General features: G+C 41.3%; 1 protein-coding gene across 2 annotated transcripts in view; it reads left to right on the top strand.

The window, feature by feature from the left end:
* ubtd2.S (ubiquitin domain containing 2 S homeolog) overlaps window positions 1-26611 on the top strand; it is a 69497-nt gene extending 42886 nt beyond the window's left edge. The window contains 1 exon segment of one of the 2 annotated variants that reach the window (NM_001094450.1): window positions 25812-26611. In NM_001094450.1, coding sequence (NP_001087919.1) covers window positions 25812-26209 — 398 coding nt within the window. In that variant the 3' untranslated portion in view covers window positions 26210-26611. 2 annotated transcript variants of the gene reach the window in all.
* The last annotated feature ends 268 nt before the right edge of the window (window positions 26612-26879 follow it).

The raw sequence follows: 26879 nt of genomic DNA, 5'->3' as shown, positions 1-26879 counted from the left end.
TCATTAATTATGGCCTCATGGGGCCCCCTATAAATTAGGAATGCACCGAATCCACTATATTGGATTTGGCTGAACCCTCGAATGCTTTGCAAAAGATTTGACCGAATACCGAACCAAATCTGAATCCTAATTTGCTTATGCACATTAGTGGTGGGAAGGGGAAAAAAAATTTTACTTTGTTGTTTTGTGACAAAAAGTCTCACGATTTCCCGCCCCTAATTTGCATATGCACATTTGGTTCAGTCGGGCAGAAGGATTCGGGCGAATCCAAATCTTGCTGAAAAAGGCCAAATCACGAACCAAATCCTGGATTCGGTACATCCCTCCCTACTATAAATCCTGGGCCCTCTGCAGCCGTAGGGTCTGCTTCCTCTGTATTATGCCCCTGATAGGTAAGTATGTCCTGTCTGTTTGTGATGGGTGAGAGCAGGTTAAGAATCATTCATGGTCCTTGGCATGTCCTTCCAGGCAGGCCTGGACTGGCAATCTGTGGGTTCTGGCAAATGCCAGAGGGGCTGCTATAAGGTCCCATAGAAAGTCAGTAATTAGTGGGCTGTTTGGGCCTCTATGTGGGCTGATTGGGCCTCTGTGTACCTCAAATGGCAGGGCCTATTTTCATTCTCAGTCCGGACCTGCTTCCAGGGCATAGTACTACTTCTTCTAAGAATAAGTAATGAGAACGAGAGGTCTTGGAAAGTCTTTATGATTTTAACTTTACTAATGCATTGTTGCAACTATTGTTATTATATGTTATCATGGTGGATAGTGATGGGTGAATTTGGGCTGTTTCGCTTTGCTGGAAAATTTGTGAAAGGCCGCCGGCGTCTAGTGTTTGACTTTGATGCGAATTCGCGCCTGGTAAATAAATTCGCCCATCACTAATGGTGGATCCTCATCTAGTAGTTAGAAGATAACAAGCTGCTTCAGAATAAAATGTAAATGACTCACCGAGTAGTGAATGTGGTCCGGGTGCACCAGCCCTAGACCACCAGCTTTAGGGAGCGCTACAACAAAGGAAAAAATCAGGGCGGACCAGCACTTAAACGGATCCACCGGACCAGATAGATTCAATTAAAAAATATTTTTATTTATACAAAGTTAAACTAAGCGCCCTGAATGGGTGCGAAACACGTAGGGTGTATGGTGATGCAGATTTATATTTTTAACTTTGTATCAATAAAAATATTTTTTAATTGAATCCCTCTGGTCCTGTGGATCCGTTTGAGTGTCGGTCGGCCCTGGTTTTTTCCTTTGGATCCTCATTTACCCTACTGTCACCTTGCCAATAAACGTTTGATGGGCTTTATTGTGAAGCTCCATAATGCGATTGCTGCCTCTGCGATGTTTGAGGAGCTCATCCTAATTCAATAAAATCTAAAGCCATAGCTAACTCCTCTGCCCCAGCAACTCCAGTGAAATATATTGCCAGTGTTGTTTCTCTTTGTGTGTCCTAAACATTGTTTTCATTTTATGGAATTTCTTCAAGATCAGCATCACACTCTTCTCCTCTTCCATCTACATTACTAATGCAGCAATGATGTTATACCTATAAACTCATATGATGTTATACCTATAAACCCATATGCAGGATTCACGCAAATAGGCAACTCCTTGTGTAGGATAACCTGTGATATTTTTGTGATTTATTATCCTTGACTTTGTTTTTGGAGTAGATCACTTGGTTCATCATTGAACTGTGGCAATATAATATTTAACCATCGTTTTTATATTTTTGTTGATGCTGTTCTTTTTTTTATGCTTTTTTTTTTGGAAGATTTTGGCAAATTTGCCCAGTCTTATAAATAAGCCCCCATGGTCTGTATTCTGACTAAGCAACTCTTAACAATGGCTGGGTCAGACTGCGCCTTATCATTATGAAAACACATATCCCAAAAGTAGAATTCTATTGAATAATAAAATCTCTGGATAAATATATTCTTCTTTCATGGAGTGCTTAGCAAACACAGCAGCATGAAATCTGACTAACCGTAGGAGGCCATATCTGTCCTCCAGTAGCATCTTCTGTAGATACTTATATTTTATCCAGTCGCGTCTCCTTTCTAAGGCTGATGTTGCAAGTTAATATAGTGAATAAAGTACCCCCTGTTGTAAAATATAAGGATATTATAAGTTACCGAGGAGTTTCATGACCATCGAGTGTTTTTATACAGGTCATGGAACTCCGAGGTAACTTCTAATATCCTCATATTTTGCAACTGGGGTACTTTATTTATTATAATACACAAGTTTCAGTGAGTCATGTAACAGAAATGACATCAGAACTCACCGTTTATAACTGATGACATCAGAACTCACCGTTTATAAGGATATCATTTACAAGATATTCATGGCTTTTGTGTATTATACATTTATAAAGATTTGGTGAGCAGTAGGAGTTCTCGTTATCACCCAACTACATCTTGCGCTGAAAAAAATACGTTTCAGTGATTGAGAACTGCTTTATTAATTTAATTCAAACTGTGCCCAGGGGACGATATTGTTCTGTTTTTTTATATCACGAGTGCTTGGACATAACAAGTTATAGAAACCATATTCTTCCTTAGAAGTGGCCATACTGCCGCCATGCTATGTTATTAGAGTGAAAAGGTAGAAAAGGCACCCTTTTGCTAATCTACGGGAAGCCTCTCTAGCATATAACATGCTTAAATAATTATTTTACAACCTTAGATCACAAGGCACAGCAATCCTTATAGAAATATGCGAGGCTTACAATTTGTAAGTAGTCTCCTGCTTACAGCTCACATGAACGTGAAAAATTTAAAGGGCATGTAAACATAAAAATCTTGCCTAGAGAACAAAATTAGATTCTAAACAACTTTCCTATATACATACATTACAAATGTTCAGTGGTTTGTAACTACAATGCCTACTGAAATCAACAATTGTCCCTTTCTGCTGATTAAAGAGCCTGTGAAGCAGCATGCAAGACTGTCATCTGCTACATTGATTCAAGGGTCAGAACCAGCAGTGCTGTTCCTATTTATTTGTCTCTGCATTCATCCTCATCACATTATTATTTATACCAATGCCATTATTCATATTACAAGTTGCAGGTTAAAAGGGGGGTTCCCCTTCCACACACTTTTTTCAGTTGAATTGTTTTCAGATCATCAGAAATAAAGACGTTTTTCAATTGCTTTCTATCTTTTATTTTTTATAGTTTTTCCCAAAATTGAAGTTTAAAGCTGAATGTTCCAGTCTGGCAGCTCAGTGATCCAGGTCCCCCCCCCTCCCTCCTCCCAGAGCTTCTTTAGAAAGACATAAGGTGAAAATTAACTTTACAGTTTGAAAAACCAGGGCCGCTCCGGAGCGGCCAGTGACCAAGGACGGCAAAAAGCCGCCTCTGGTAACTTTAAGAGACGAATTTCCATTTTTAAAAAGGAAATCCGGCTTTTCTTGTGCAGCGAGCGCAATAGCGCTCGCTGCACTAGCGATGCGGCCCTCCTCCACCCGCTCCGAAGCTGGAAGTTAGAAGAGTGGAGCAGGAGATGGGGCGGCATTGGGGCTGCTGCCTCAGGTGGCCGCAGCCCCTGAAACGTGCCTGTGAAAAACGGTCACAAACAGAAAGTAAATGTCTGAACTGAACAAGTCACTTTTCTCTGAACTGGTGTTTGAGGTTAAACCGGAAATTTGGCTTTACTAGTGCGAGAGAGATCACAATTGCGCTCTCCGCACTAGTGTTGCGGCCTCCCCCCCTGACCCCCGCACAGTAAAGGTAAGGGAGCGGCATTGCAGGAGCCACCTCAGACTGTTGTGTAGTCAGGGGGGAAGTCATTCAAAGCTGAAAAAGGCGAAAAGACACAGGATAAACAGCTGATAACAGATAAGCTTTGTAGTATATAATGGGATTCTTCACAATGTATCTGTTATGTACTGTGTATCTTGGCTTAAATGGCTTCCCCTGTGGCTACACATCAACTTGTTTATGTAAGCTATAGTTGTGTTTCTGAAGCAAACACACACATTTTACTAGTGCAGGGCAACAGTACGTTATATATTGTCATTCCTTTAAAACACTTTCATTTTATGATGTTACTGTTCCTTTAATGGCTTCAGTCTGAGAGGCTAGTAGCCCTATCACACAGGGCATTATAAGCCTTATGTACAGTTCCGATTGACCGTAACGGTGCCAACCCCTGGGGCATTCATAATACTCTTGAAATACTTTTTACTGCCTGGTGTGAACTGGTAAGAATGTGACAACAATTTAATGCAGTAGAACTCTGCTTTTATTATGTACCAGGAATTTACAGTTTCCTAGAAATGAGCTGATTATTCACAATCCAAGCACTATTCTTTTTTACCCATCCTTTACATTTCCTCAATATTTACATTGTTTTTTCCTAGTCCCCTTTAAAGTGGGGTTCTACTGTATTGAAGTAGAACCCTGCTTTATGTACCCGGAATTTACTAGCGGAAACTTCACAGTCCATTGTAGGTAATCATCGCTAATATTTCCCAGCCCCACTCCTGAATTTTATGTTATCACAGAAATTATGTTGATTTTCAATGACCCCCGGGAAAACACAAAAGTGAGCTCTACCATATATACTGTAAACAGGGTCGGACTGGACGTTGGGGGGCCCACCAGGTTACAAACCTCTTGGGCCCCCTCTTGCGTATGCGTGAATGGCGTTGTGCGGTGCCGCAATTCGTTTTTGTTTGGGGCAGGCAGATCGAGAGAGGGGTTCTGGGCCGGGCCCATCGGGTTTTTTCCCAGAGTCCCACCGGCTCAGTCCGACTTTGACTGTAAATAGCCATCTACACAGTAAAGATTTGGAAGCTATCACATTAAAATGAATATGGTATTTACAGGCCTTGTGGTTCCTAATACTAATAAACCGTTAATGCACGGTTCTCTGCTTTCTTCCATTAATGATTTACAAGATAAAGGACACATTCCAATTTATAATGGAGACTTGAAAGTAAGCTAGCAATATAGTAAAGCAGAGTGGGAAGCAAAGACAACACTGGAGTAAGGTAAAGCTAACCTAAACATTATTCAAGTAAGGGCTACTAAAATGGTCTATGGTTTAACTGCTTGCCTGCCACTCATCTTAAAATTTACAGTCTGTGGATAAAAGGCTCTGCCTGCCACTGATCATATATTTTAAGATCTGCAGCATTTTCCTCTATGAATGGCTGAACAGATATTTAAAGGAGAAGGTAAACTACGGAGGCATTTTATTGCCAATAGATTAGCTGCAATAGTGCAAGCTAGAATGCTATACCATACCTGAGTAAAAAGCTCTAGAAGCTCTCTGTTTAGTATAGCAGTTGCAGTATTAGCTTGGTGTGACATCACTTCCTGCCTGAGTCTCTTCCTGCTCACTTATATCTCTGGGCTCAGATTACAGCAGGGAGGGGGAGGGAGAGGAGCAAACTGAGCATGCTCATGCCCGGGGCAATGAGGTTTAAGCTGAAGGCAGGAAGTCTGATACAGACGCCCATGTGTACACAATAGAAGGAAAGAAATGCAGTGTTTCTTTTGACAGAGGACTCAGAGCAGCATTACTTTGAGGGTTTACTGGTATATTTTGGTGGATCTTTCTGATAAGGCTTACTTAGTTTTAACATTTCCTTTAAAGCACTCTGGCATTGCAGTATGTCACCACCCTTGATCTAATTATAAAGGAATAGTCATTAAGGTCCATTGGTCCTTTTTCTTTGTTTTGTTTGCGATGATGCTCTTGGATGTACAACCCCTTTAATCTCGATTGAACTTCATGTCAAATAATTACATGTCTTTTTCCAGATTAGAGATTCTCTGGGGCTGTTACCTTGTCCTCATCAGGTTTCAGCTGTGGAATATATTGGAGCTTCATGAATAATACAAGATAATAACTGAAACGTGCTGGAATCCTGGCATACCTTTCACTGCTTCTGTACACCTGGGCATTGCTTCTGATCATATATCATTTGTTAATTGCTCTGTAAAAGGAGACTCTGTGGAGAGGTTCCATTCCTCAGTGCCTGGTGCTCAGGTGTCTCCTGCTGAATTATCTGACTGAAAAGAACTGGATAGAGAAATGCTTCTGGGTTTAGCCTTAAATTGATGGGCAGCATCTTGTACAGGTATGGGATCTGTTATCTGGAAACCCGTTGTCCAGAATGCTCCGAATTATGGAAAGGCTGCCTCCCATAGACTTGATTTTATCCAAATAATCCAAATGATTTAAAATGATTCCTCTGTAATAATAAAACCGTATCTTGTACTTGATCCAAACGAAGATATAATTAATCCTTATTGGAAGCAAAACCAACCTATCGGGTTTATTTCATGTTTCCATGATTTTCTAGTACACTTAAGGTAAAGGTCCTTTATCTGGAAAGCCCCAGGCCTGAGCATTTTGGATAACAGGTGCCATACCAGAGCCAGGCCAACCCGTGCAGGCGCCCTAGGCAACCTGGCGGGCCACGGCTCCGGCTCATGCGCGAAACTTCTCTCCAGCGTGCATGCACGAAACTATGCTCCAGTGAGCATGCGCAAAATGGCGTGCGCGCATGCGCTGGAGCGCATTTACGCGAAAGATACCAGCGGCAGTCGGGGAGAGACGGAACCGGACATAGGGTAGGCGACAGAGCAGCTTTGCGCCCTAGGCACGTGCCTACTCTGCCTACCCCTAGTTCCGGCACTGTGCCATACCTGTAATACCTAAAGGTTTTATTAAAAAAAGCATGCATCCTCCAAAACTGCTTGGTTTGTTCAGTAATGCTTGGGGAAATGTCTGCTCTTACCATATTGTCTGCTGACTGCTTGGAGAAATGCTTGGGAATCATTTTGTAGTTAAAGAAGAGGCTAGGACAAGAGGCGATGAATGCTAAACAAACAGGTAACAGTTTAAAGCTGTGATTGGATTCTTGACATGAGAAACATGTAAATGGTTTTCATCATATTTATTGGACTAACAATATGGACCAAGTAGAAGCTTTGCAGCTTGATTCAACCTGATTCATGTGAATCAGGTTGCTATAGAAATGGGTTTATTAACCTTTTTTGGTAGGGGAAACCCAGAAAAAATGAGTGTATACGTCAACTTTGCAACCAAACAAATTGGGTTAGAATCAATTATGCATAGCTAATTTGGATGAAAGTAAACAATCTGTCAGTTTTATTACTTCCATGTCGTGCTTCTAAGTTGGCATCCCCTTGCATGCCAATGTATTTTTCTATGGAACAAATGGAAAGTCAATACCTTTTGTGATGCAGCAAATGCCCAACTTTATTACTTAGGGCTCAAGACACTTTAGACACTATCAAAACATTTCAGGACCACGTGTCCCTTCCTCATGTAATAAACATAGAATCCTTTATATTTTATATTTCAGTTAACATAACTTGTTCTGGTGCGGCACATTTTACAATATGTCTGTCCTATTATCTCTGCATTTCCCAAATTTGTTGCTTCATTTTTATTGTAGTGGAACATTAGGAAAGCTGTTTTACTAACAAATGGATTCTGGATGTTTAAGGCACATTCCATGGCACAGCTCTAATAGTTTTGGGATTTGGGATTTGGGATTACTATATGAGCACATCAGAATGAATTGATTATGTCATTTCTTGGAGTATGTCCTAAAACCTGTTGCATCAGAGTTTGGTTTTCCATTTGTTCTCCACTCTGTTAAAGTCGGACATACATTCAAGGACCTGGGGTTTTGATTCATTAAAGGGATACTGTCATGGGGGGAAAAATTTTTTTCAAAATGATTCCGTTAATAGTGCTGCTCCAGCAGAATTCTGCACTGAAATCCATTTCTCAAAAGAGCAAACAGATTTTTTTTATATTCAATTTTGAAATTTGACATGGGGCTAGACATATTGTCAATTTCCCAGCTGCCCCAAGTCATGTGACTTGTGCTCTGATAAACTTCAATCACTCTTTACTGCTGTACTGCAAGTTACGGTGATATCACCCCCTCCCTTCCCCCCCCCAGCAGCCAAACAACAGAACAATGGGAAGGTAACCAGATAACAGCTCCCTAACACAAGATAACAGCTGCCTGGTAGATCTAAGAACAACACTCAATAGAAAAAACCCATGTCTCACTGAGACACATTCAGTTACATTGAGAAGGAAAAACAGCAGCCTGCCAGAAAGCATTTCTCTCCTAAAGTGCAGGCACAAGTCACATGACCAGGGGCAGCTGGGAAATTGACAATATGTCTAGCCCAATGTCAGATTTCAAAATTGAATATAAAAAAAATCTGTTTGCTCTTTTGAGAAATGGATTTCAGTGCAGAATTCTGCTGGAGTAGCACTGTTAACTGATGCGTTTTGAAAAAAACATGTTTTCCGATGACAGGATCCCTTTAAGAAACTCCCAAAAGAACGTGGTGGACAGATTTTCGGGCGAATCCTTCTGCCCTTCCAAACCAAATCCGACTCCTAATTTGCATATGCAAATTAGGGGTGGGAGGGAAATCTTGTGACTTTTTGTCACAAAACAAGGAAGTAAAAAATGTTTTCCCCTTCCACCCCTAATTTGCATATGCAAATTGGGATTTGGATTCGGTTTGCTACTCGGCCGAATCTTTCTCAAAGGATTCGGGGGTTCATCCGAATCCAAAATAGTGGATTCGGTGCATCCCTATTAAAAAGAGGTGCATAATGCCCATTTAAAGGGTTTCGCCTTTTAATTACCTTTTAGTATCTTGTAGAGAGTGATATTCTGATTCAATATGCAGTTGGGTTTCATTGTTTATTTGTGTTTTTTGAGTTATTTAGCTTTGTATTCAGTAAAACTCCTGTCTGCCGTTTTAGCAATCGGGTTGTTGGAGTCCATTTACCCTAGCAACAATTCATTGATTTGAATGAGACTGGAATATGAATAGGAGAGGCCTGAATAGAAGATGAATAATAACAAGTAGCAGTAATAATAAGTGTTTAGCCTTACAGAGCATTTGTTTTTTAAATGTTGGGGTCAGTGACCCCCATTTAAATGCTGGAAAGAGTCAGAAGAAGAAGGCAAATAATTCAAAAAATAAAAAAAAACCAACTGAAAGGTTACTTGGAATAAGCCATTCTATAACATATGAAAAGTTATATTAAAGGTGAACTACCCTTAATATAACAAGAATAATATATATATATACCTTAAATGTTTCTACTGAACATAAATTCAGAAAATGTTAAAGGGGTGGTTCACCTTTTAATTTACTTTTAGTATGTTATAGAATGGCCTATTCTAAGCAACTTTTCAACTGGACTTCATTATTTTTTTTTATATATATTTTTTTTTAATGATTTGCCTTTTTCTTTGGACTCTTTCCAGATTTCAAATGGGGGTCACTGACCCCATCTAAAAACAAATGTTCTGTAAGGCTACAAATCTATTGTTATTGCTACTTTTTATTACTCATCTTTCTATTCAGCTCCTCCTATTCATATTCCAGTCTCTCATTGAAATCCATGCATGGTTGCTAGGGGAATTTGGATCTTAGCAACCAGGTGGCTGAAATTGCAAATTGGAGAGCTGCGGAACAAAAAGCTAAAAAACTCAAAAACCACAAATAATAGAAAATGAAAACCAATTGCAAATTGTCTCAGAATATTCCTCTCTACATCACACTAAGAGTTAACTCAAATGTGAACAACCCCTTTAAATTCAGTGACCTAAAATTACCTGAGAAAGATAGTTTTTCTATGTCAGTGCCCTAAGCCTGCTTTAGTAGATTTGTAGATTTGCCTGAATTCTCTCCGTTATTCTTTATGATCCATTGTGTCACTGTTCCTCAAGCCATTTTTTATTGCAGTATATTTGTTTTTCCATTAGAGAAAAAAGCATATTTTGTTCTTTTCACTTGAACTAACCACAAATCATTTGCAGTGCTGTTCATTTTGCTCTATCAACCAGTTGTTTTAAGTTTAAATAGCAGAAAATAGCTCCATCCAACTTCAGATCTTCCCAAGTTACTTGTTTATAGGTAAAGTGGTAATGGGAAGCCAGTATTCCTCAAATATTGCCCTCAAGGATCCTTGAAATACCAGTTCTACATCCTCCTCAGAAAGCCTGGTGTATCTCACCAAGCTAAAAGGCATTGATTCACAGCATACATGTATTCAAATCATGGACTGGGATGCTATAATGTTCATCACACAAATGTAGATCAGTTGTCTACCCTATACAGATAGAATCACAGGGGGACAAAAAGAGAAGATGGTTAATGGCATTGAACTCCTAACAACTATGGCCTCCACACAAAGACACACTTATAACATGGGTCCAATAGAAGTCAGCTGACATATTTTACATTATTGTAATTATGAAGTGAGTAAGTATGACCCTTGGACACAGTGGGCCCCCAAATACACTTTATTAATCTGTCAGGAGCCAAGACAGGAATATTGCCAGAGTCGGAGCCAGGACAGGAACATTGCCAGAGTCAGGAGCCAGGACAGGAACATTGCCAGAGTTGGGAGCAAGGACAGGAACATTGCCAGAGTCGGGAGCCAGGACAGGAACATTGCCAGAGTTGGGAGCCAGGACAGGAACATTGCCAGAGTCAGGAGCCAGGACAGGAACATTGCCAGAGTTGGGAGCCAGGACAGGAACATTGCCAGAGTCAGGAGCCATGACAGGAACATTGCCAGAGTCAGGAGCCACGACAGGAACATTGCCAGAGTCAGGAGCCACGACAGGAACATTGCCAGAGTCAGGAGCCAGGACAGGAACATTGCCAGAGTTGGGAGCCAGGACAGGAACATTGCCAGAGTTGGGAGCCAGGACAGGAACATTGCCAGAGTTGGGAGCCAGGACAGGAACATTGCCAGAGTCAGGAGCCACGACAGGAACATTGCCAGAGTTGGGAGCCAGGACAGGAACATTGCCAGAGTTGGGAGCCAGGACAGGAACATTGCCAGAGTCAGGAGCCAGGACAGGAACATTGCCAAAGTCAGGAGCCAGGAATGGAACATTGCCAGAGTGGGAAGCCAGGACAGGAACATTGCCAGAGTCAGTAGCCAGGACAGGAACAGGCAGGACTGCTGGCACGGAAGCTGGAACAGGCAACTGTTGGGGTGCAGGTACAGCAGTAGAGACTGGCACAGGCAGCTGTCCCAAATGTAAGCTGTGACAATACCATATTATGGGGTTTTTCAGAATTTGCAAAAAATGTTACCATTAAAAATGTTAATGTTATTGCTTGTTCTTCCTATATGGCTTGGTTATGTGAAGTTACTTTAAGACATGACAGCTTGACCAGGGCTGGAACTAGGGGTATGCAAAAGAGGAACATGGCAAGGGCGCAAAGCTTGGTGGGGGGTGCAAGGCATGTAAGTCCCCTACGCCTAGTCCAGCAATGGTATCTGCACCTGTTCATGTGCACGCACTTGATTACACGTGGATGCACATTGCATGTGGCCCTGTTCGAGGGGGGGGGCAATATAAGTCAAGGGGAGAAGTCCCAATGATTTTTTGATGTGTGCTGGGTTTTTGGCAATATCCCAACGTTTTTGGGCAAAATTCTGAGTTTTCCGGTGAAAAATCGTGAAAATCTGATTTTTTTCGCGATTTTTCCGGATTTTTTCTTGCAAACAAAATTTTCGGGAAAGTGTAATAATAAATAAGCCCAATAAACCTGTGCGGAGGTTTTTTTTTTTTATATAAAATATTGAGATAAATTCGAACTTTGGTAAATAACCCCCTTAGTTTTGCAATGGACAGACAGGTGTTCATATACTTTTGGCCATATAATGTATGTGCATCTCTGTGCTGCTAATACTAGGATAGTTACAATTATATGAAGCCGTTTAACTGTACCAGTAAACTGGGAATGCAGCTTTAGAGCGGCAGTACAAGTTTAATATTCTTACTTCGAAAACGCATTCTTTATTCTTATTGATTCACAATGAAAGCACATTTTTTCATGCCTTTGGGGAGCTTAAATCGATTGAACTGCTCTCCATTCACATTCTCATGGCCAGACCCATTCAGGCAAGGGTTATTGACCCAGTGCATAATCTGAATCTTGAAGGAAAGACTTCAACTAAAGATACATAATAAAAAGCTGTGAGTGCTGACTAATAGAACTGTATAATAAGGGACTGAAGGAGAGGAGTGTTTGTTTTTCCTTAGAAAAGTATTGTTGAAACCAGTAAATACAAAGTGATGCTAAAGAAATGGTACAGTGAAGCACAAGGAGAAAATGACAGATAACATTGAATGGCCAGATTAGAGGGAAAATATACTGGCATTATTATCTGTATAGTTGTTAAGGGATCACATTCAAAATGTTGTCCTAGTCAATGGCATTATGAGCAGCAATCAGCATGGCTTTATGAAGGATGGGTCATGTCAGACACATTTGATTGCTTTTTATGATGAGGTAAGTAAGATGCTGGACAGTGGGGGGGGGGGCAGTAGATGTGATCTATTTGGATTTTGATACCGTGCCCCAACTAGTGGCAAATGAGATTCAATGTTGATAAATGTAAGGTCATGCACCTGGGATGTAAAAATATCCACTTATACCCTTAATGGGACTGCACTAGGCATTTTACATTATGGAAAAGGACATTGGAGTCCTTGTAGATGATAAACTTGGCTGTAGCAAGCAATGCCAGTCAGCAGCATCAAGGGCAAATAAGGACTTGAGCTGTATTAAAAGGGACATAGAGTCAAGGGAGGAGGGGGTCATTCTTCCACTGTATAGAGCACTTGTAAGGCCCCATCTAGAATATGCCGTTCAGTTTTGGTCTCCATCACTCAAACAGGACATTATTGTATTAGAGAGGGTACAGAGAAGGGCAACTAAGCTGGTAAAAGGTATGGAAAATCTTAGAAAGACTGGTCAAATTGTGGATGTTCACTCTGGAGAAGAGGCGCTTAAAGGAGAAGGAAAGGTTAAAACTAAGTAAGCCTTATCAGAAAGGTCCATCTAAATATACCAGTAAACCCCCAAAGTAATGTTGCTCTGAGTCCCCTGTCAAAAGAAACACAGCATTTCTTTCCTTCTATTGTGTACACGTGGGCTTCTGTATCAGACTTCCTGCCTTCAGCTTAAACCTCATTGCCCTGGGCAAGAGCATGCTCAGTTTGCTCCTCTTCCGCACCCCTCCCTTCTCTACTGTAATCTGAGCCCAGAGCAGGGAGAGACTCAGGCAGGAAGTGATGTCACACCATGTTAATACTGCAGCTCCTATTCTAAACAAACAGAGAGTTTCTAGAGCTTTTTACTCAGGTATGGTAAAACATTCTACAGAATAAATATAGCATTCTAGCTTGCACTATTGCAGCTAATCTATTGGCAATAAAATCCCTCCATAGCTTTCCTTCTCCTTTAAGGGGTGATATGATAACTATGTATAAATATATAAGGGGATCATATAATAATCTCTCTAATGCTTTATTTAGCAGTAGGTCTTTCCAGCTGACACAAGGTCACCCATTCTGATTAGAAGAAAAGAGGTTCCGGCTAAATATTCGGAAGGGGTTTTTTACAGTGAGAGCTGTGAAGATGTGGAATTCTCTCCCTGAATCAGTTGTACAGGCTGATACATTAGATAGCTTTAAGAAGGGGGTAAGATGGCTTTTTAGCAAGTGAGGGAATACAGGGTTATGGGAGATAGCTCATAGTACAAGTTGATCCAGGGACTAATCCGTTTTGGAGTCAGGAGGAATATTTTCCCCCTCTGAGGCAAATCGGAGAGGCTTCAGATGTTTTTTTTTTTTTTGCCTTCCTGTGGATCAACTGGCAGGCAGATTAAAAAAATAACCAAAAGGTTGAACTTGATGGACATGTGTCTTTTTCAACCTTAGTTACTATGTTACTATGTTGTTAGGTGCAGTAAGCTGTAGTTTTTGGTAGAAGTGAATAAAGAATTCTCCAAAGAAATAAATGGCTAATATATGTTCCAACCCCTAATTCGTATGATTATGTCTGAGAAAAATAAAACATGTTGCTAACAGGCTCTAATGTTACATCAGTCAGAAAATGGTGGATTACTATACAGATAGGATGAAAACCCCCCACCTATTTAGAGCCAGGGCCACTGATTACAGAGCATAAATTACTAAAACAAATATTCAGAGTGGGTGTGTCTAATCGGTGAAATATTTAATATAGGGAATAGCATTCCCACCTTTTAAGCATATTTGAAGTCACAGAGGAGCTTCAGGACCTTATAAAGGCAAATTATTTTTTACAATGCACAAATACAAAACGGAGAACCAATTTTAGCTGATGACATCACAAAGCAACATTTATTCGTATACACTATTCATGACTTTTTTGTATTATAAAGTGGATAATACACCACTGTAATTTATAAAGATACAAGTCATCAAGGAGTTACATGACCATATAAAGGCACAAGGTTACAGGCTGATTTTGTACTTCTGCTCATCCTCCCTGGTAACGTTTCGGGGACACTCCCCTTTGTCAAGCAAGACAAAGGGGAAACGTTCCCCAAAACGTTGCACTATGCATTGAATAAAATTGCCTTGCTGAACGCAATTCTTGTGTACCGGTGACATTCTTCATACATTGGACAGGAGGTTGCCTCCATCACTGAGCAGCAGGAGGAGAGATTTGGTAACGTACGGTGTGCGGTTAATATTTCCCAACTTTTCTGGGAGGAAATGCTAGGAAACGGTGTAAATAAGCCCCCCCCAAAAGAACTGAAATGCGTGGAGGGGCCCTTATTACAGCTCCTAGATTGACTGTAATAAAGTAAAGATGTGCGTTCCACTGTAGAAACCCCTTTTTTTTTTTTTAGGTTTTGGAAGATTAAGACCATCACACAGGTGATGCTTTGAATCTCTACATTTATGCAGTGATCTTACCCCCCAAGTCTGGGGTTAATGGCGTGCTCATTGGCCATTTGTGCAGTCAGTTTACTGTTATGAAATGCAGGTGCCACAGTGTGTATTGAAATGTTTAGGGCCACCATCATTTTTTTTGCTCTGTATGTGTGTTTGTTTTTTAGGTAGAACTCTGCCTGCTTTATTCGTTTTTGGAGAGGGTGTGGGGCTGATTTCTAGTTATACTAGTGCTGGGAAAGATACACAGAATATTATGGATGTCTCTTTGTGTTCTAAATGGTGCATTCTGACTTAGTGATACTGACACTTAAAAACTACTTTTTAATTGTAGGGACCCCGCAGGGTTAATTTTCCTTTCGTTCGGAGCCTCATGGCTGAGAGACAGGGTTTCCTAAGGGGCAAAGCCCTTGATTGGTGCAGCATGGCTGATCCCAAAGGCAGCCACAAGGTGTCGCTATGCACCAATATAAAAGGAGAATGCCATGTGCTCACAGCCATTACAGTTTTAAAGTCTTGCTGCTGAATCTTGTTTCACTGTGGAGATAGTGAATCCTATCTGGCAAAATTTAGGCTAAAAGGGAGTTCGATAGGCCTGCCAAGGTTGTTCAGGATCCTCCAGTGCTTGAAAGCTCAACCAAGAATGTTTGGAGTTTGGATTGCCGGATTTTCATGTTCACACTATGTTGAGAGCTGCAGTTCAGCAATGGATGTCGGACAACCTCGTGCTATAGACAGCGTTGGGCGCAAATACCTGAAGGATTCAAGCCTTGTTATGTGCTCGACTGGGAGAGTCTGGAGCCCATATAGAATCTTCGTCGCTGTGGATGCCTGTCAGCTCTGTGTGAGACTACCCGTCTGTATGACTCCTTTGGGGTGAGTGTTACCTGAGGGAAGGGGTAGGAAAGGATAAGGATCCAGCAATCTCCTGTTTGGAGAAACAGGCTTTTTGTGTGCCTGCCAGTTGGGAAAAGTACTGGGGCAGGTAACGCTACCTGGAACATTGTACTCTTTGGGGAAAGGGAATTAAGACTCTTGTTTGCCAAAGGAGTTACGGGACTTTGCGTGGCAAGGAGGGCCAGGATCTTGGACTGTATATATTTCCCAGGGGATGGGTAATGAGAAATGTAAATGTGTTTACTTGACCTTTAATGTTATATAAAAGTTATTTGTGTGAATGTTTTTCCTATTGGGGCCAACCGCAGGTTTATTCCCGGATCCCATTAGGTGGAGGCACTTCCAAAGAGGAGTTTCCCAGTACCTTTCATTTAGCAAAGGGGACTCAGGACCTGCATCGGTAAGAATTATGTGATGTGCAACCTTGGCACCAGGGGGTGGCCAAAAATGGGTTACAGTGGCGTAACTACCGAGGAAGCAGACCCCGCAGCCGCGGGGGGGCCCGGGAGTACAGGGGGCCCGGACGGGACCTGCTTCCTTAGTAGTATGGGGATACCCGCATACCTCTCAACTGTCCGTTTTTTTTAAAGCTCAACCCGCTGTCCCGTATAGGCCGACATCCTGAGCAGGGGGGCGGAACCTGCAGAGTGTACAGTGCAGCTGCTTCCAGCTGAGAGGCGAGGCATGCTTGGATGGGCTCTTCTAATTCTTAACTCCGCCCCCCTGCCCAGTGCCTGGAGGAGTTAGTCAGTGTAGTGCCGGACTGTCACATGGCACAATCTCACTTACATTCTTCGCTGCTGGGCTGGCCTGCTGCCAATGGCTGGATCCCAGTACTGAGTGCTCATGGCAGATGCTGATCTTCCTAGCTGCCTTGTTACTGCTGCTGGAACTGTTCGAGCTGAAACCTGGGGGGCGGGGTGGATTTAGGGAGCAGGTTGGATCTGATGCCATGCAGCCAGGCAAGCTTTACTATGTGTGTCAATTACAGTTTGAGTGTGTGTTTCTCTGTTTGTGTGTATTTTGTGTGTGTGTTTGTTACTGTGTGTGAGTGATTGGTACATTTGCTGCTGTGTGTGTGATGCTCGCTGTGCCCACACTCATGCCCCTTTTCCCACTCTATTTACACAGTGCCCAGGCAATAAACTGGTAGCAGGTTCTTCTCTCTCCCCACTAGCCCTGGGCCAAGGTTGTAGCTCTCCGGGTGTTGGTGCTGGGAGTTATAGTTCAATAACATGTGGAGGGAAGCCAGCCAGACAGGTAGGACAGATGGTCGTTCCCTGCAGATTCCCCCCTCCTCCCCCTTCTACCAGACTATCAGCATAGAAAGAATGTAGGGCGGTAAGAATATAAATCACATTTATTGCACTGCCTTGTGGTCCTTTAACCCCTTTCCTTGCCTTAATGTGCAAATTTGCAATTGTGCCATCTATGAGTTCTGGGGGTATTATACATGAAATTCTCCCACTATTATATATGTGCAGAGGGGGCCCTGGCATCCGAAGTTACGCCACTGATGGGTTACATATATATAAATGTACATCAAAAGTTACCTATAGGTCATGCTGATATATAAGTAGCTTTCAAAGGCAATAATACGATATATGTAAAAAAGAGTTTAATTTCTGGTGTCAGTATCTCTTTAAGAATGTGCCACTTATAAGGGTATCATTTACAGCTGGGCCTATTGAGAAATGGCCAAAGTGTAGAAAATATAAACTACAGTACTGGCACACAAATTCTAATCGACTTTGAAAAAAATTTGAAAATTTTGAATATTGAAATTTATCATGTACTGACTCTTCAAAACGTTTTTTTTTTTTTTTTTAAATACTTTGAATCGAATTTGATCTAATACGATCTTACGTCGATTCGAATACAGCCTATTCAAAAAAAAACTTCTATTTTTTAATAAATTTTGGTTGGTCTTTTTTTATTTGAATTTCAAAGTTATGGGCGTTAAATAAGAGCTTTGTGTGAGCTGAGCATGGAAAGAGCTGCTGTTCATCTGTTCTGCTGCTGCTGTGGGTACAGAGCCATAGGCGGATGGTGATTTTTTTGTTTGGGGAGGCTAAAAAAAAATTTAAGTATCTATATGCAATAAGTCAACAATAGACTTAACAACAATTCTTTTATAATTTTGTGTCATACATAAATGTTTTTTTACTTTAAAAGTACAACAACATTTTTTAAACCTTTTTAAAAGAAAGATGCACTTTGTAGCACGGCAAGGTGATATAAAATATATTTTTATAATACAAAATATACTTTTTCATCTTCATTCAGTCTCATAGCTTTCCCTCTGTTTGAGCACTTAAAGGGCACCTGTTGGGCAAAAATATTATCCCCAACCAAATGTGCGGGCTAATAGAGCCTGCACTCCAGTTGGGGGTTACTATTTTTTTTTGAAAAAAAAATTGCCCCCTGCAAGCGATTGGACACCCGCAACGGGAGGGAGCTCCCTGTGTAAGCGACCATGTCATACATAGAGCATGCACATAAAGAGTCACGTGCATAATGAGTAAGTTCGCTCATTATGCACATGCGTGTGCCCCAACATGGCCCGATTGTCAGGGCCACCATTAAGGGGGGGGGGGACAAGTGTCCCGGGCATGAAGGGCCCACTTGAGAGCACCAAAGCCGTGCGGCCATTTTCTAAGTCCCGAACAGCCGAAATGCGGAAGTGCCGAAAAGCCAAACAGCCGAAGGACCTGAAGCCACCAAAACAGCCGAAGCCGAACTCTTGAAGGGGCAAAAAGACCCAAAGTCATGAAAACAGTCGAAATTGAAGTCCTGAAGCAGCGAAAAGACCCGAAGTTGAAGTCCTGAAGCCACGAGTTCAATTTTACTGAACAATTTGTGTGTTTTTTTTTAATCCCGTTGCCACCAAGGTATTATTTTAATATTCTATAGGCCCCTGCCACCGAAGTTTTTTTAAAAAAAAAAATATTTGGGGCTTCAATTTTTTTAACTTGTAAGGGGTGCCCTAGCACCAATGTTTTTTTTAAAAGATATTCTTTGGGGCCACAATTTTTTTTAACTTGTAAGGGGGGCCCTGGCTCCAGTGTTTTATTTTTTAACTTATAAGGGGGCCCTGACCATCAATAGCTTTTTATTGTGTGTGGGGGGGTTACTTTTTTAGCGCTGATGTCTGTGTGGTCTTTGGGCAGGATCTGGCTTGGGCACCAGTGGGGGCAGGGTCCAGGGGGCCCCGAAAAATTTGTTGTATGGGGCCCCGTGATTTCTAATGGCAGCCCTGCTGCTCGTACCAGGAGCTCCCTCCCGGTGCTGGTGGCTTTGCGATGGCGGGGGAATTTAAAAAAAACAAATGTTACCCTCAACCGGAGTGTTAGCCCATACCTTGGGCTATAATATTATTTCCCAACAGGTGCCCTTTAATATTAGATGAATTCAATACTCACAACTACCTTACATTCAGCTCCCAGTATGTTATTTTTTTCTTTCCCACAGGGACCAGCAGGCCCAGCCCTCACATCACTTCCCCACACTTCATTTGCTGCATTTCCAAAACTTTTTAAGCCCCCAAAATAACCCCTCCAACTAAAACATTCCCCCATAAATCCCAGTAGAATTCATATTCCTGCCTCCCCACACTCCATTCCCAGCAAGATTAACTCTTACAGCCACAAAAGGCTCTCAACCTTACACTTGTGTCTGTAGTATTTGGTATTCTAGAAATCCGCAAACAACTCCTTCAGCTCCCATATACAACAAAATCATATATAAAGAAATGCAGCCACATTTAATGCATGAATAGCAGGATGATTATTATTAATAGGTAATTATATTCCACACCTTCTGCTGCTCTGAGCTTCAGTTTTCCTGCGCTGTAGATTTAGCCCCGTGTAGCCCCTCCCCCTGCTGGCCAGGCAATTGTTCTTGGAAGCAAGGGCAGAGCAATAGATTTTGAGCCTAGGAACCAAGGAACAACTCCTGAGACAGCAAGGTGGAGTATATCAGGCTTGATTGTTACTGTCTTACTCATCACTTCTCTATCACACCCATCCCACGGAACTTTGCCAGTGCCAGTGCTAGATCAATCACTTTTGATTTTTAGTTAGAACCTTCTCCAGCACAATATTTCAGACAAGGTAGGGTACATTTACAATGGACAAAGGTTTGGGAAGGCTTAGCCTTCCCAAGCCTTAATTAAAATCCGCCTATGTACAGAGCTGTATATATCAGAGGTGTATTATTTCTGTAGCGTGGTTCAGTTGTGCTAAGTATGACAGTTAAAGGTACCCGTGCATAAGTAACAGTCATTTATTTTGGCTCAACCAGTGAAGCAACACATGACATATTTGCTTTCATGTAACTGCACAATGCTAATCACAGCTGTTTGGTTGTGGGGCGCTGGAACGTATTTGTACTAGGCCAGTCATTGAAAGCACACCTATAATTATCTATAATGTTTCATTACAATCAAATACACAAAATGGCACAACTGCTGGCAGTGGCTACTTTAATGTTCCCCTTTCGTCCTGTTCGTGGTGAGAGCTAAAAGCCCAGCTGCATGGCAATTTCACATGACAGTTTGTGGTCCTGGGTGGTACCATTCCAGACCGGCTGCAGTACATCTTGCAGGAATTGATTGTGAGCTATAGTGTTTCCTCCCTCGGGTGTAATTCTTGTTTTGTGCTGTTACGGGGACTAAATCATAATCGGTTAATACTTATTCCCTTCCATGTACTGAGGTCTTTACATTGGCCGGGTTTCATGTTGTCACTGCTCCATAGAGGAACCTGATCCCCAGAATGTACCATTTAATGCTCATTTCTGACTCATAAGACTTGTACAGAGGAAGCGCCAGTAACCGCAAACCATTCAATTCCATGTCTGCTCACCATGCTCAGGCAGAACAGCGCCAGCTCACACCAATAAAGGCAACAGCTCAGTTTAAAAATAAAAACTGGTAAATAGATAGGCTGCGCAAAATAAAAAATGTTTCTAATATAATTAGTTAGCCAGAAATATAATGTATAAAGGCTGGAGTGACTGGATGTGTAACATAATAGCCAGAACACAACTTCCTGCTTTGCAGCTCTTTAACTCTGAGTTAGTCAGCGACTTGAAGGGGGGTCACATGGTAGATAATAGTTCAGTGAGTTTGCAATTGATCCTCGCATTCAGCTCAGATTCAAAAGCAACAGTTATGACCCATGTGGCCATGTGTCTCTGATTGGTTACTGCCTGGTAACCAATCAGTGGAAACCAAGAGAGCTGAAAAGCAGGAAGTAGTGTTCTGGCTATTATGTTACACATCCAGTCACTCCAGCCTTTATACATTATATTTTTGGCTAATTAACTATATTAGAAACGCTATTTATTTTGCACATACTATCTATTTACCCAGTTTTTATTTTTACCCTGAACAATTCCTTTAATGGGGAGCATCTGAGAGATGTCCCAGAGATTATCAGAGTGCTTGTATTCTCAGCTCCGAGCCACATGAGGAAGGGATATCTGCTCAGCTCATGGGTGCCATCTGCAGGCAACAAAGAGTATGCGCTGGGAGCTGTGACAGTAGTACTTTTAAAAATCATTTTCAGTAAAATCCCAGAATATTCCTACTGGTCGACAAAATTGAACACATAAATAACTCATGGCAAAGACTAGTAAATGCAATAATTACTGGGGCAACGGACGAGTTGCAAAACACCCACTAGCCCGTACAGAACAGGAACTAATAGACAGGATTGAACATGTCGGAAGGATGGAATATCTGACAGCTGTGAAAAATATGTTTCGATAACATATGATATAACTGGGACACCTTGCCCCTTAGGGGAAAATAAACCCCTCCAGAACAAAAGTTTACAGGTAAACTGCTGATAAATTAAAAGTGTAAGGTTGATCTGATATCAGAAGTGAAACTCTCAGAAAACAAGGAATGGCCACTCCACAACTGATGCTTTACCCCTGAATGGTCACATCCTAAAGACCCCCATACACGGGCCGATAAAGCCGAGTCGTCGGCTTACTGACCCGTGTGTGGGACCCTCTGACGGGCTTCCCCTGATCAATATCTGGCTGAAAGTTGAGCAGATTTCGATGGGGCAGGGTAAAAAATCCCGTCGGATCACAGCCGCATCTGTTCGTTGATTCGGTCCCGCAATCCGCCAGCTGTTATACCTGTTGTTATGATCCGCTCGTTGGGCCCAGGATCGGATCAGTCTGATATCGCCCACTTCAAAGTCGGCATATCGGGAAGAGATATCTGCTCATTTGGTGACATCGACAAACGTGAGGATCTTTCCGTGTATGGCCAGCTTTACTATACGACTATCTGACTCTGGTCGGAAACTTTTCTATATGCTATTAGTTCTACTGTATATGTTATCATTTGATTTTCTATACTTGATTTTCTTTTGTTTGTCTAAGATGCCAAATGGACAAAACATGGTCAAAACAAAATAAAAATAAAGTTAACAAAAAATCATTTCCAGGTATTTGCAAATGTAATTGCTATTGAAAGCTATTGTTTTGCTGCTTCCGACCCTTGAAATAATGTAGTAGAAGATCTTTCTTCTCCAGCCACAATGTCCCTGCATTCTTCTTTATGAATCTGTTAATCAGCCGGCTTCGGCTACATCGTTTTAATAGTTAGAATATTTTGATTAATCCCCAAAGCTAGAAGTGAAAATACTACAGTAGAACCCCCATTTTATGTTTTTTTTTTTCAAGGGACCAGAATAAAATCATGTAAAATCAGGGAAAATGTAAAATCAGGGGAATGTGTTATGCATAATATATAGGTGATTTTTGAGATATTTAGATTTTTATTCGGCGCTTCAGTTTCAATTTCAGCAATCTGGTTGCTAGGGTCCAAATTACCCTAGCGATCAGTCTCTTACTCTTGCATAAAAAAATGGAATATGAATAGGAGAGGGCCTGAATAGAAATTAGCAATAACAATACATTTTGTATTTGCCTTACAGAGCATTTGATTTTAGACCCTTATTCAGTGTCGGACTGGCCCACCGGGACCAGGAAAAGTCCCGGTGGGCCCAGGTGTCAGTGGGCCCTCATGCTGCTAAACATTTGGCCTATTTCATGGCCATTCCCTATTTTTATGAGAAATAGATGGAATAATAGATTGTAGTATGTAGAGAAAAGAGACGAGGAGAATAGAGGTTGAGTGAGGAGAGAAAGAGTGGGCCCCTGGTCTAAGATTAATTGGTGGGTCCCTAGTCAAAGGTTTTTGGGTGGGCCCCTGGTGTCCCAGTCTGATACTGCCCTTATTTGAAAGCTGGAAAGAGACAGAAGAAGAAGGCAAATAATTCAAAAACACTAAAAAGAATTAGCCATTCTATAACAGTTATTAAAGTTAACTAATCGTTGACTAAGGTTCACTAATCTAAGCTAAAGATAACTAAGCATTGAAAAGCATGTTGTAACAAAGGCACCTCATACAAACTGCTGACCAGACATTTTGAGGTTTGGCTAAGGCAGTGGAAATTGTAACTTATCTGTGCAGTGAAAGTGCCGAAATTTAGCTCAAGCACCAACTGATGCCCCTTGCTTTATTTTTTCCATTTCTATATTTTATTGCGGGATATCTGCCCCTTACGCAACTCAATACATGGTGGGATAAAAATACAGAGACTTGCCACTGTAATGCACGCTCAGATAGAAATACAGAGTATGTAAGTATGAAGCTGGCCACAGATGGACACATAGTCATACCAAACAAGGTTTCATATGATTTTCAGGCTGACTGTGGACTGGTATACACTAGAACACCCATTTTATATTTTTCAGGGGACCAGAAAAAAAGTGTATAATCCAGGAATATGTAAAATCAGGGAAATGGATTATGCATAATATATAGGTGGGACCACAAAACAACAATGTAAAATGAGGGGAAACTTTAAATCAGAAGATGTAAAATTGAGGTTCTACTGGATTTTTTGGACGATGATGATCGGTCCTTTATTCGATGGTACAGGTTAGAAACATTTTGTCGGGTAACGATAATATCTCTGCATGTATTGCCTGTTTGACAATATCAATCGGTGACTGTCACTACTATTTGTTGGACGTAACTTTCAAATCATTGCTTTTTGTAAATTAATGACCAGAACATTGTCTACTTTAATCCTACAATTTAAATCTCAGTGGTTAGTTTAAAGGGCATGTAAAGGCAAACAAATAAAATCCCATTTTTACTTTCTTTAATGAAAAAGAAACCTATCTCCAATATACTTTAATTAAAAAATGTGTACCATTTTTATAAGAAACCTGACTGTATGCAGTGAAATTCCCCCTTCATTTACTGCTGTGGATAGGAATTGTCAGATGGTCCCTAACTGCTGAGCAGGGAAACAATCATACTTATGAACAGCAGGGGGAGCCCCCGCCTTACTTCCCAGCCATGCAGAACTTAAGCAGCTTTGTTTATGACGATCCCTAAGCAGCCCAGACCACACTGAGCATGTGCACAGTCTTAGTCTTGCAAAGATGTTTAACAAAGTTACAAGATGGTGACCCCCTGTAGCCAACTTTGAAAGCATAAATTATTTGTTTGATTAGGCTTGTGGTGCAGTAAGTTCATGTTTATATTTAGTATACAAAATACAGCATTTCTAGCCTTATTCTATTTTAGACTTTACATGCCCTTTAAGGTCGTGGCATTGAAACACATCTCGATATCTGAACATTCGTTGGTCACAGAATAAAATCGCAATGTTTTTGGCCAGCTAAAGATAGGGTTCCCCACTGCCGAACCATAATGGCAGCTATGGACTCACTTTGTTATGAGCAGAGTTTAGTGGTTCTCGGGTAGTATTATAGGCTAATGCTTGATTTCAGTGCAGGTATTCCATCCACTGAGCTGCTGCTGTGCCATTTATTATGCTATTGGCACATAGCATTCTGTGCTGCTTTATACAGGTGCTTAATAGATGTAATGCACTAGGTGGCGCTCTCATTCTGGAAGACGTTCAATAGCGAGTAGCCATCTACTATTCTATTAAACAATATATTAAAAAGTAATGATTATAAAGCAGCCACTGAGAAGCCTTTTTAGAATGACTTTATATTAGCTGATGATCACAGAGAGTAGAAATCATATGCTGCTACCTTCCACGAGGATCATTTCACTGTGCAAGGCTAACAGCTTTTCCCCTCTGCATCGGTTTTACGCTTCATACACAATGTTTATACATTCTACCACATGGCAACACAAGAGTTAATTGATCTCTGTTCCCGAAGGGTCTGCACCTGTAGCAGCAAATATACATCTTCAACTGTTTTTCTCTGTATCCAGCATTTATGTCCACTCCACAATTATGTAACTCCCAGCCCATGTTATGGTTGACCTGCCCCATAGGAATGATAGAAAACAGACCAGAGTGACCCTTATAGCAGATACTGGTAGTATGGGCACATGCAGCTTTTGACAGATCTCTCCAGAAAAAAAGGGTTAAAACATATTAAAGGGAAACAAACTTCCAAAGCAAAATTTGAGAAAGAGGACCACAAAACACAGAAACCCCTAATATACCCACCACAGTTACCTGTTTCTTCAAAAACTATGAATAAATGCCATTTTCTATGCTGAAATCCAGCTGTTTAACAGTTCTTCTCTTTCTGCATCATTTGAAATCCTGGCAGGGAAGGAGGGACGAAACACTGATGTTACAAATTGTAACAACTTCTCCTCTGCTTACAGACAGCATGCAGGAACTACATAACCCACAATGCATTGCACTGTGATGTTCCTTTCCTTATTGTAATCACGTGTGCAGGGAATTGTGGGGTTTGGAGGATGCAGGCTGAGGACAGATGGCTGTTGATACAAAGTAACAGTAGTCAGCCAGCTCAGCAAAGTAGTCAGACAGATCAGCAGAGCAGGGGGCCAGGCTTGGGGAACTGTTCTAAGTCATTAAAAATCATGAAAAATCTGTATATTTTGTAATTGATGTATATTGCAAAGTTGCTTGAAGTTATGTTTACTTTTCAAAAAGCTTATGTTTGTGTGGAGTTCCCATTTAAGCATAGATAACATTTCCTAGGAAAGGTGGAAGCCTATTTGTAGCAAAACATTAAAGTTTTTCAGCAACTATTCCTAATATTGTTCTCTTTTTTTTTTTTTTTTTCCCCCAAAGGTGCCCTTACAGAGTGCTACGACGAACTTGGAAACCGCTACCAGCTTCCTGTTTACTGTCTTGCGCCACCAATCAACATGATAGAAGAAAAGAGTGACTCCGAGACTCTAGATATCCCCGAGCCACCCCCAAACTCCGGCCATGAATGTCAGCTAAGGCTGCGCCTCTCCACGGGAAAGGACCTTAGGCTTATGGTGCGCAGTGCGGACACGGTATATCACATGAAGCGCCGCCTCCACGCAGCTGAAGGGGTGGAGCCTGCCAGCCAGCGTTGGTTCTTTTCTGGCCGGCCACTGACAGACAAAATGAGACTGGAGGAATTAAAAATACCCAAAGACTTTGTAGTACAAGTTATAGTAAGCCAGCCTATTCCAAATCCCACACCGGTAGAGAACTGAGCCCCTAGGTACCCACAGCATTCTCTTAACTCTATTCCTTCCTTCAGTCACCCCTTGCTCTGTTTATACTCCTACTGTAACCTCCTTTCCCCCCCCACCCTCATTTTTTTTAAAGGTAAAAATGGTTCTATATCTTGAGCTGTCAGAGTGATGCAATGCATTGCCGGGCCCTTGGGCAGCCATAGGATTTCATATTGGATTTAGTGCACATTCGACTACAGAAGGAAGAGCCGGGCCTTCCACTGAGGTCATGGGGGGAGGGGGAAGATAAAAAAAAATGTTGTGTTTCATAATACAGCAACTAAAGACTTTTTATTATCTGGAGAAATGATCTTTTTTTATCTTGTTGAACTGTTTGTTGAGCATTTAGCATTGCACTTTTAAAAGAAAAAAAATCTAAAATGAAGTTTTGTTATTGTTCTTATAACATTACAACATTATTTCTATTTCACTATATTCACAGGGGCATAATCCACGTTGTTTCTGGGCAGAAATGAAATTAATTGTATGGAATCTCCCACTGCTACTGAAAAAAGAATTTGTGTATGAATGATATAGATATATATATATATTTATTTTTTATTCTTAAATATCTGTGTGTGTTTAAGAAAACGTTTAAATAAATTTTTTTAGGGATGCACCGAATCCACTATTTTGGCCGAATACCGAA

The sequence above is a fragment of the Xenopus laevis genome, chromosome 3S (assembly GCF_017654675.1).
Source record: "Xenopus laevis strain J_2021 chromosome 3S, Xenopus_laevis_v10.1, whole genome shotgun sequence".
Taxonomy (NCBI): Eukaryota; Metazoa; Chordata; class Amphibia; order Anura; family Pipidae; genus Xenopus; species Xenopus laevis.
The sequence above is the reverse complement of the archived record's forward strand: the minus strand, read 5'-3'. Positions and strand labels throughout refer to the sequence as shown.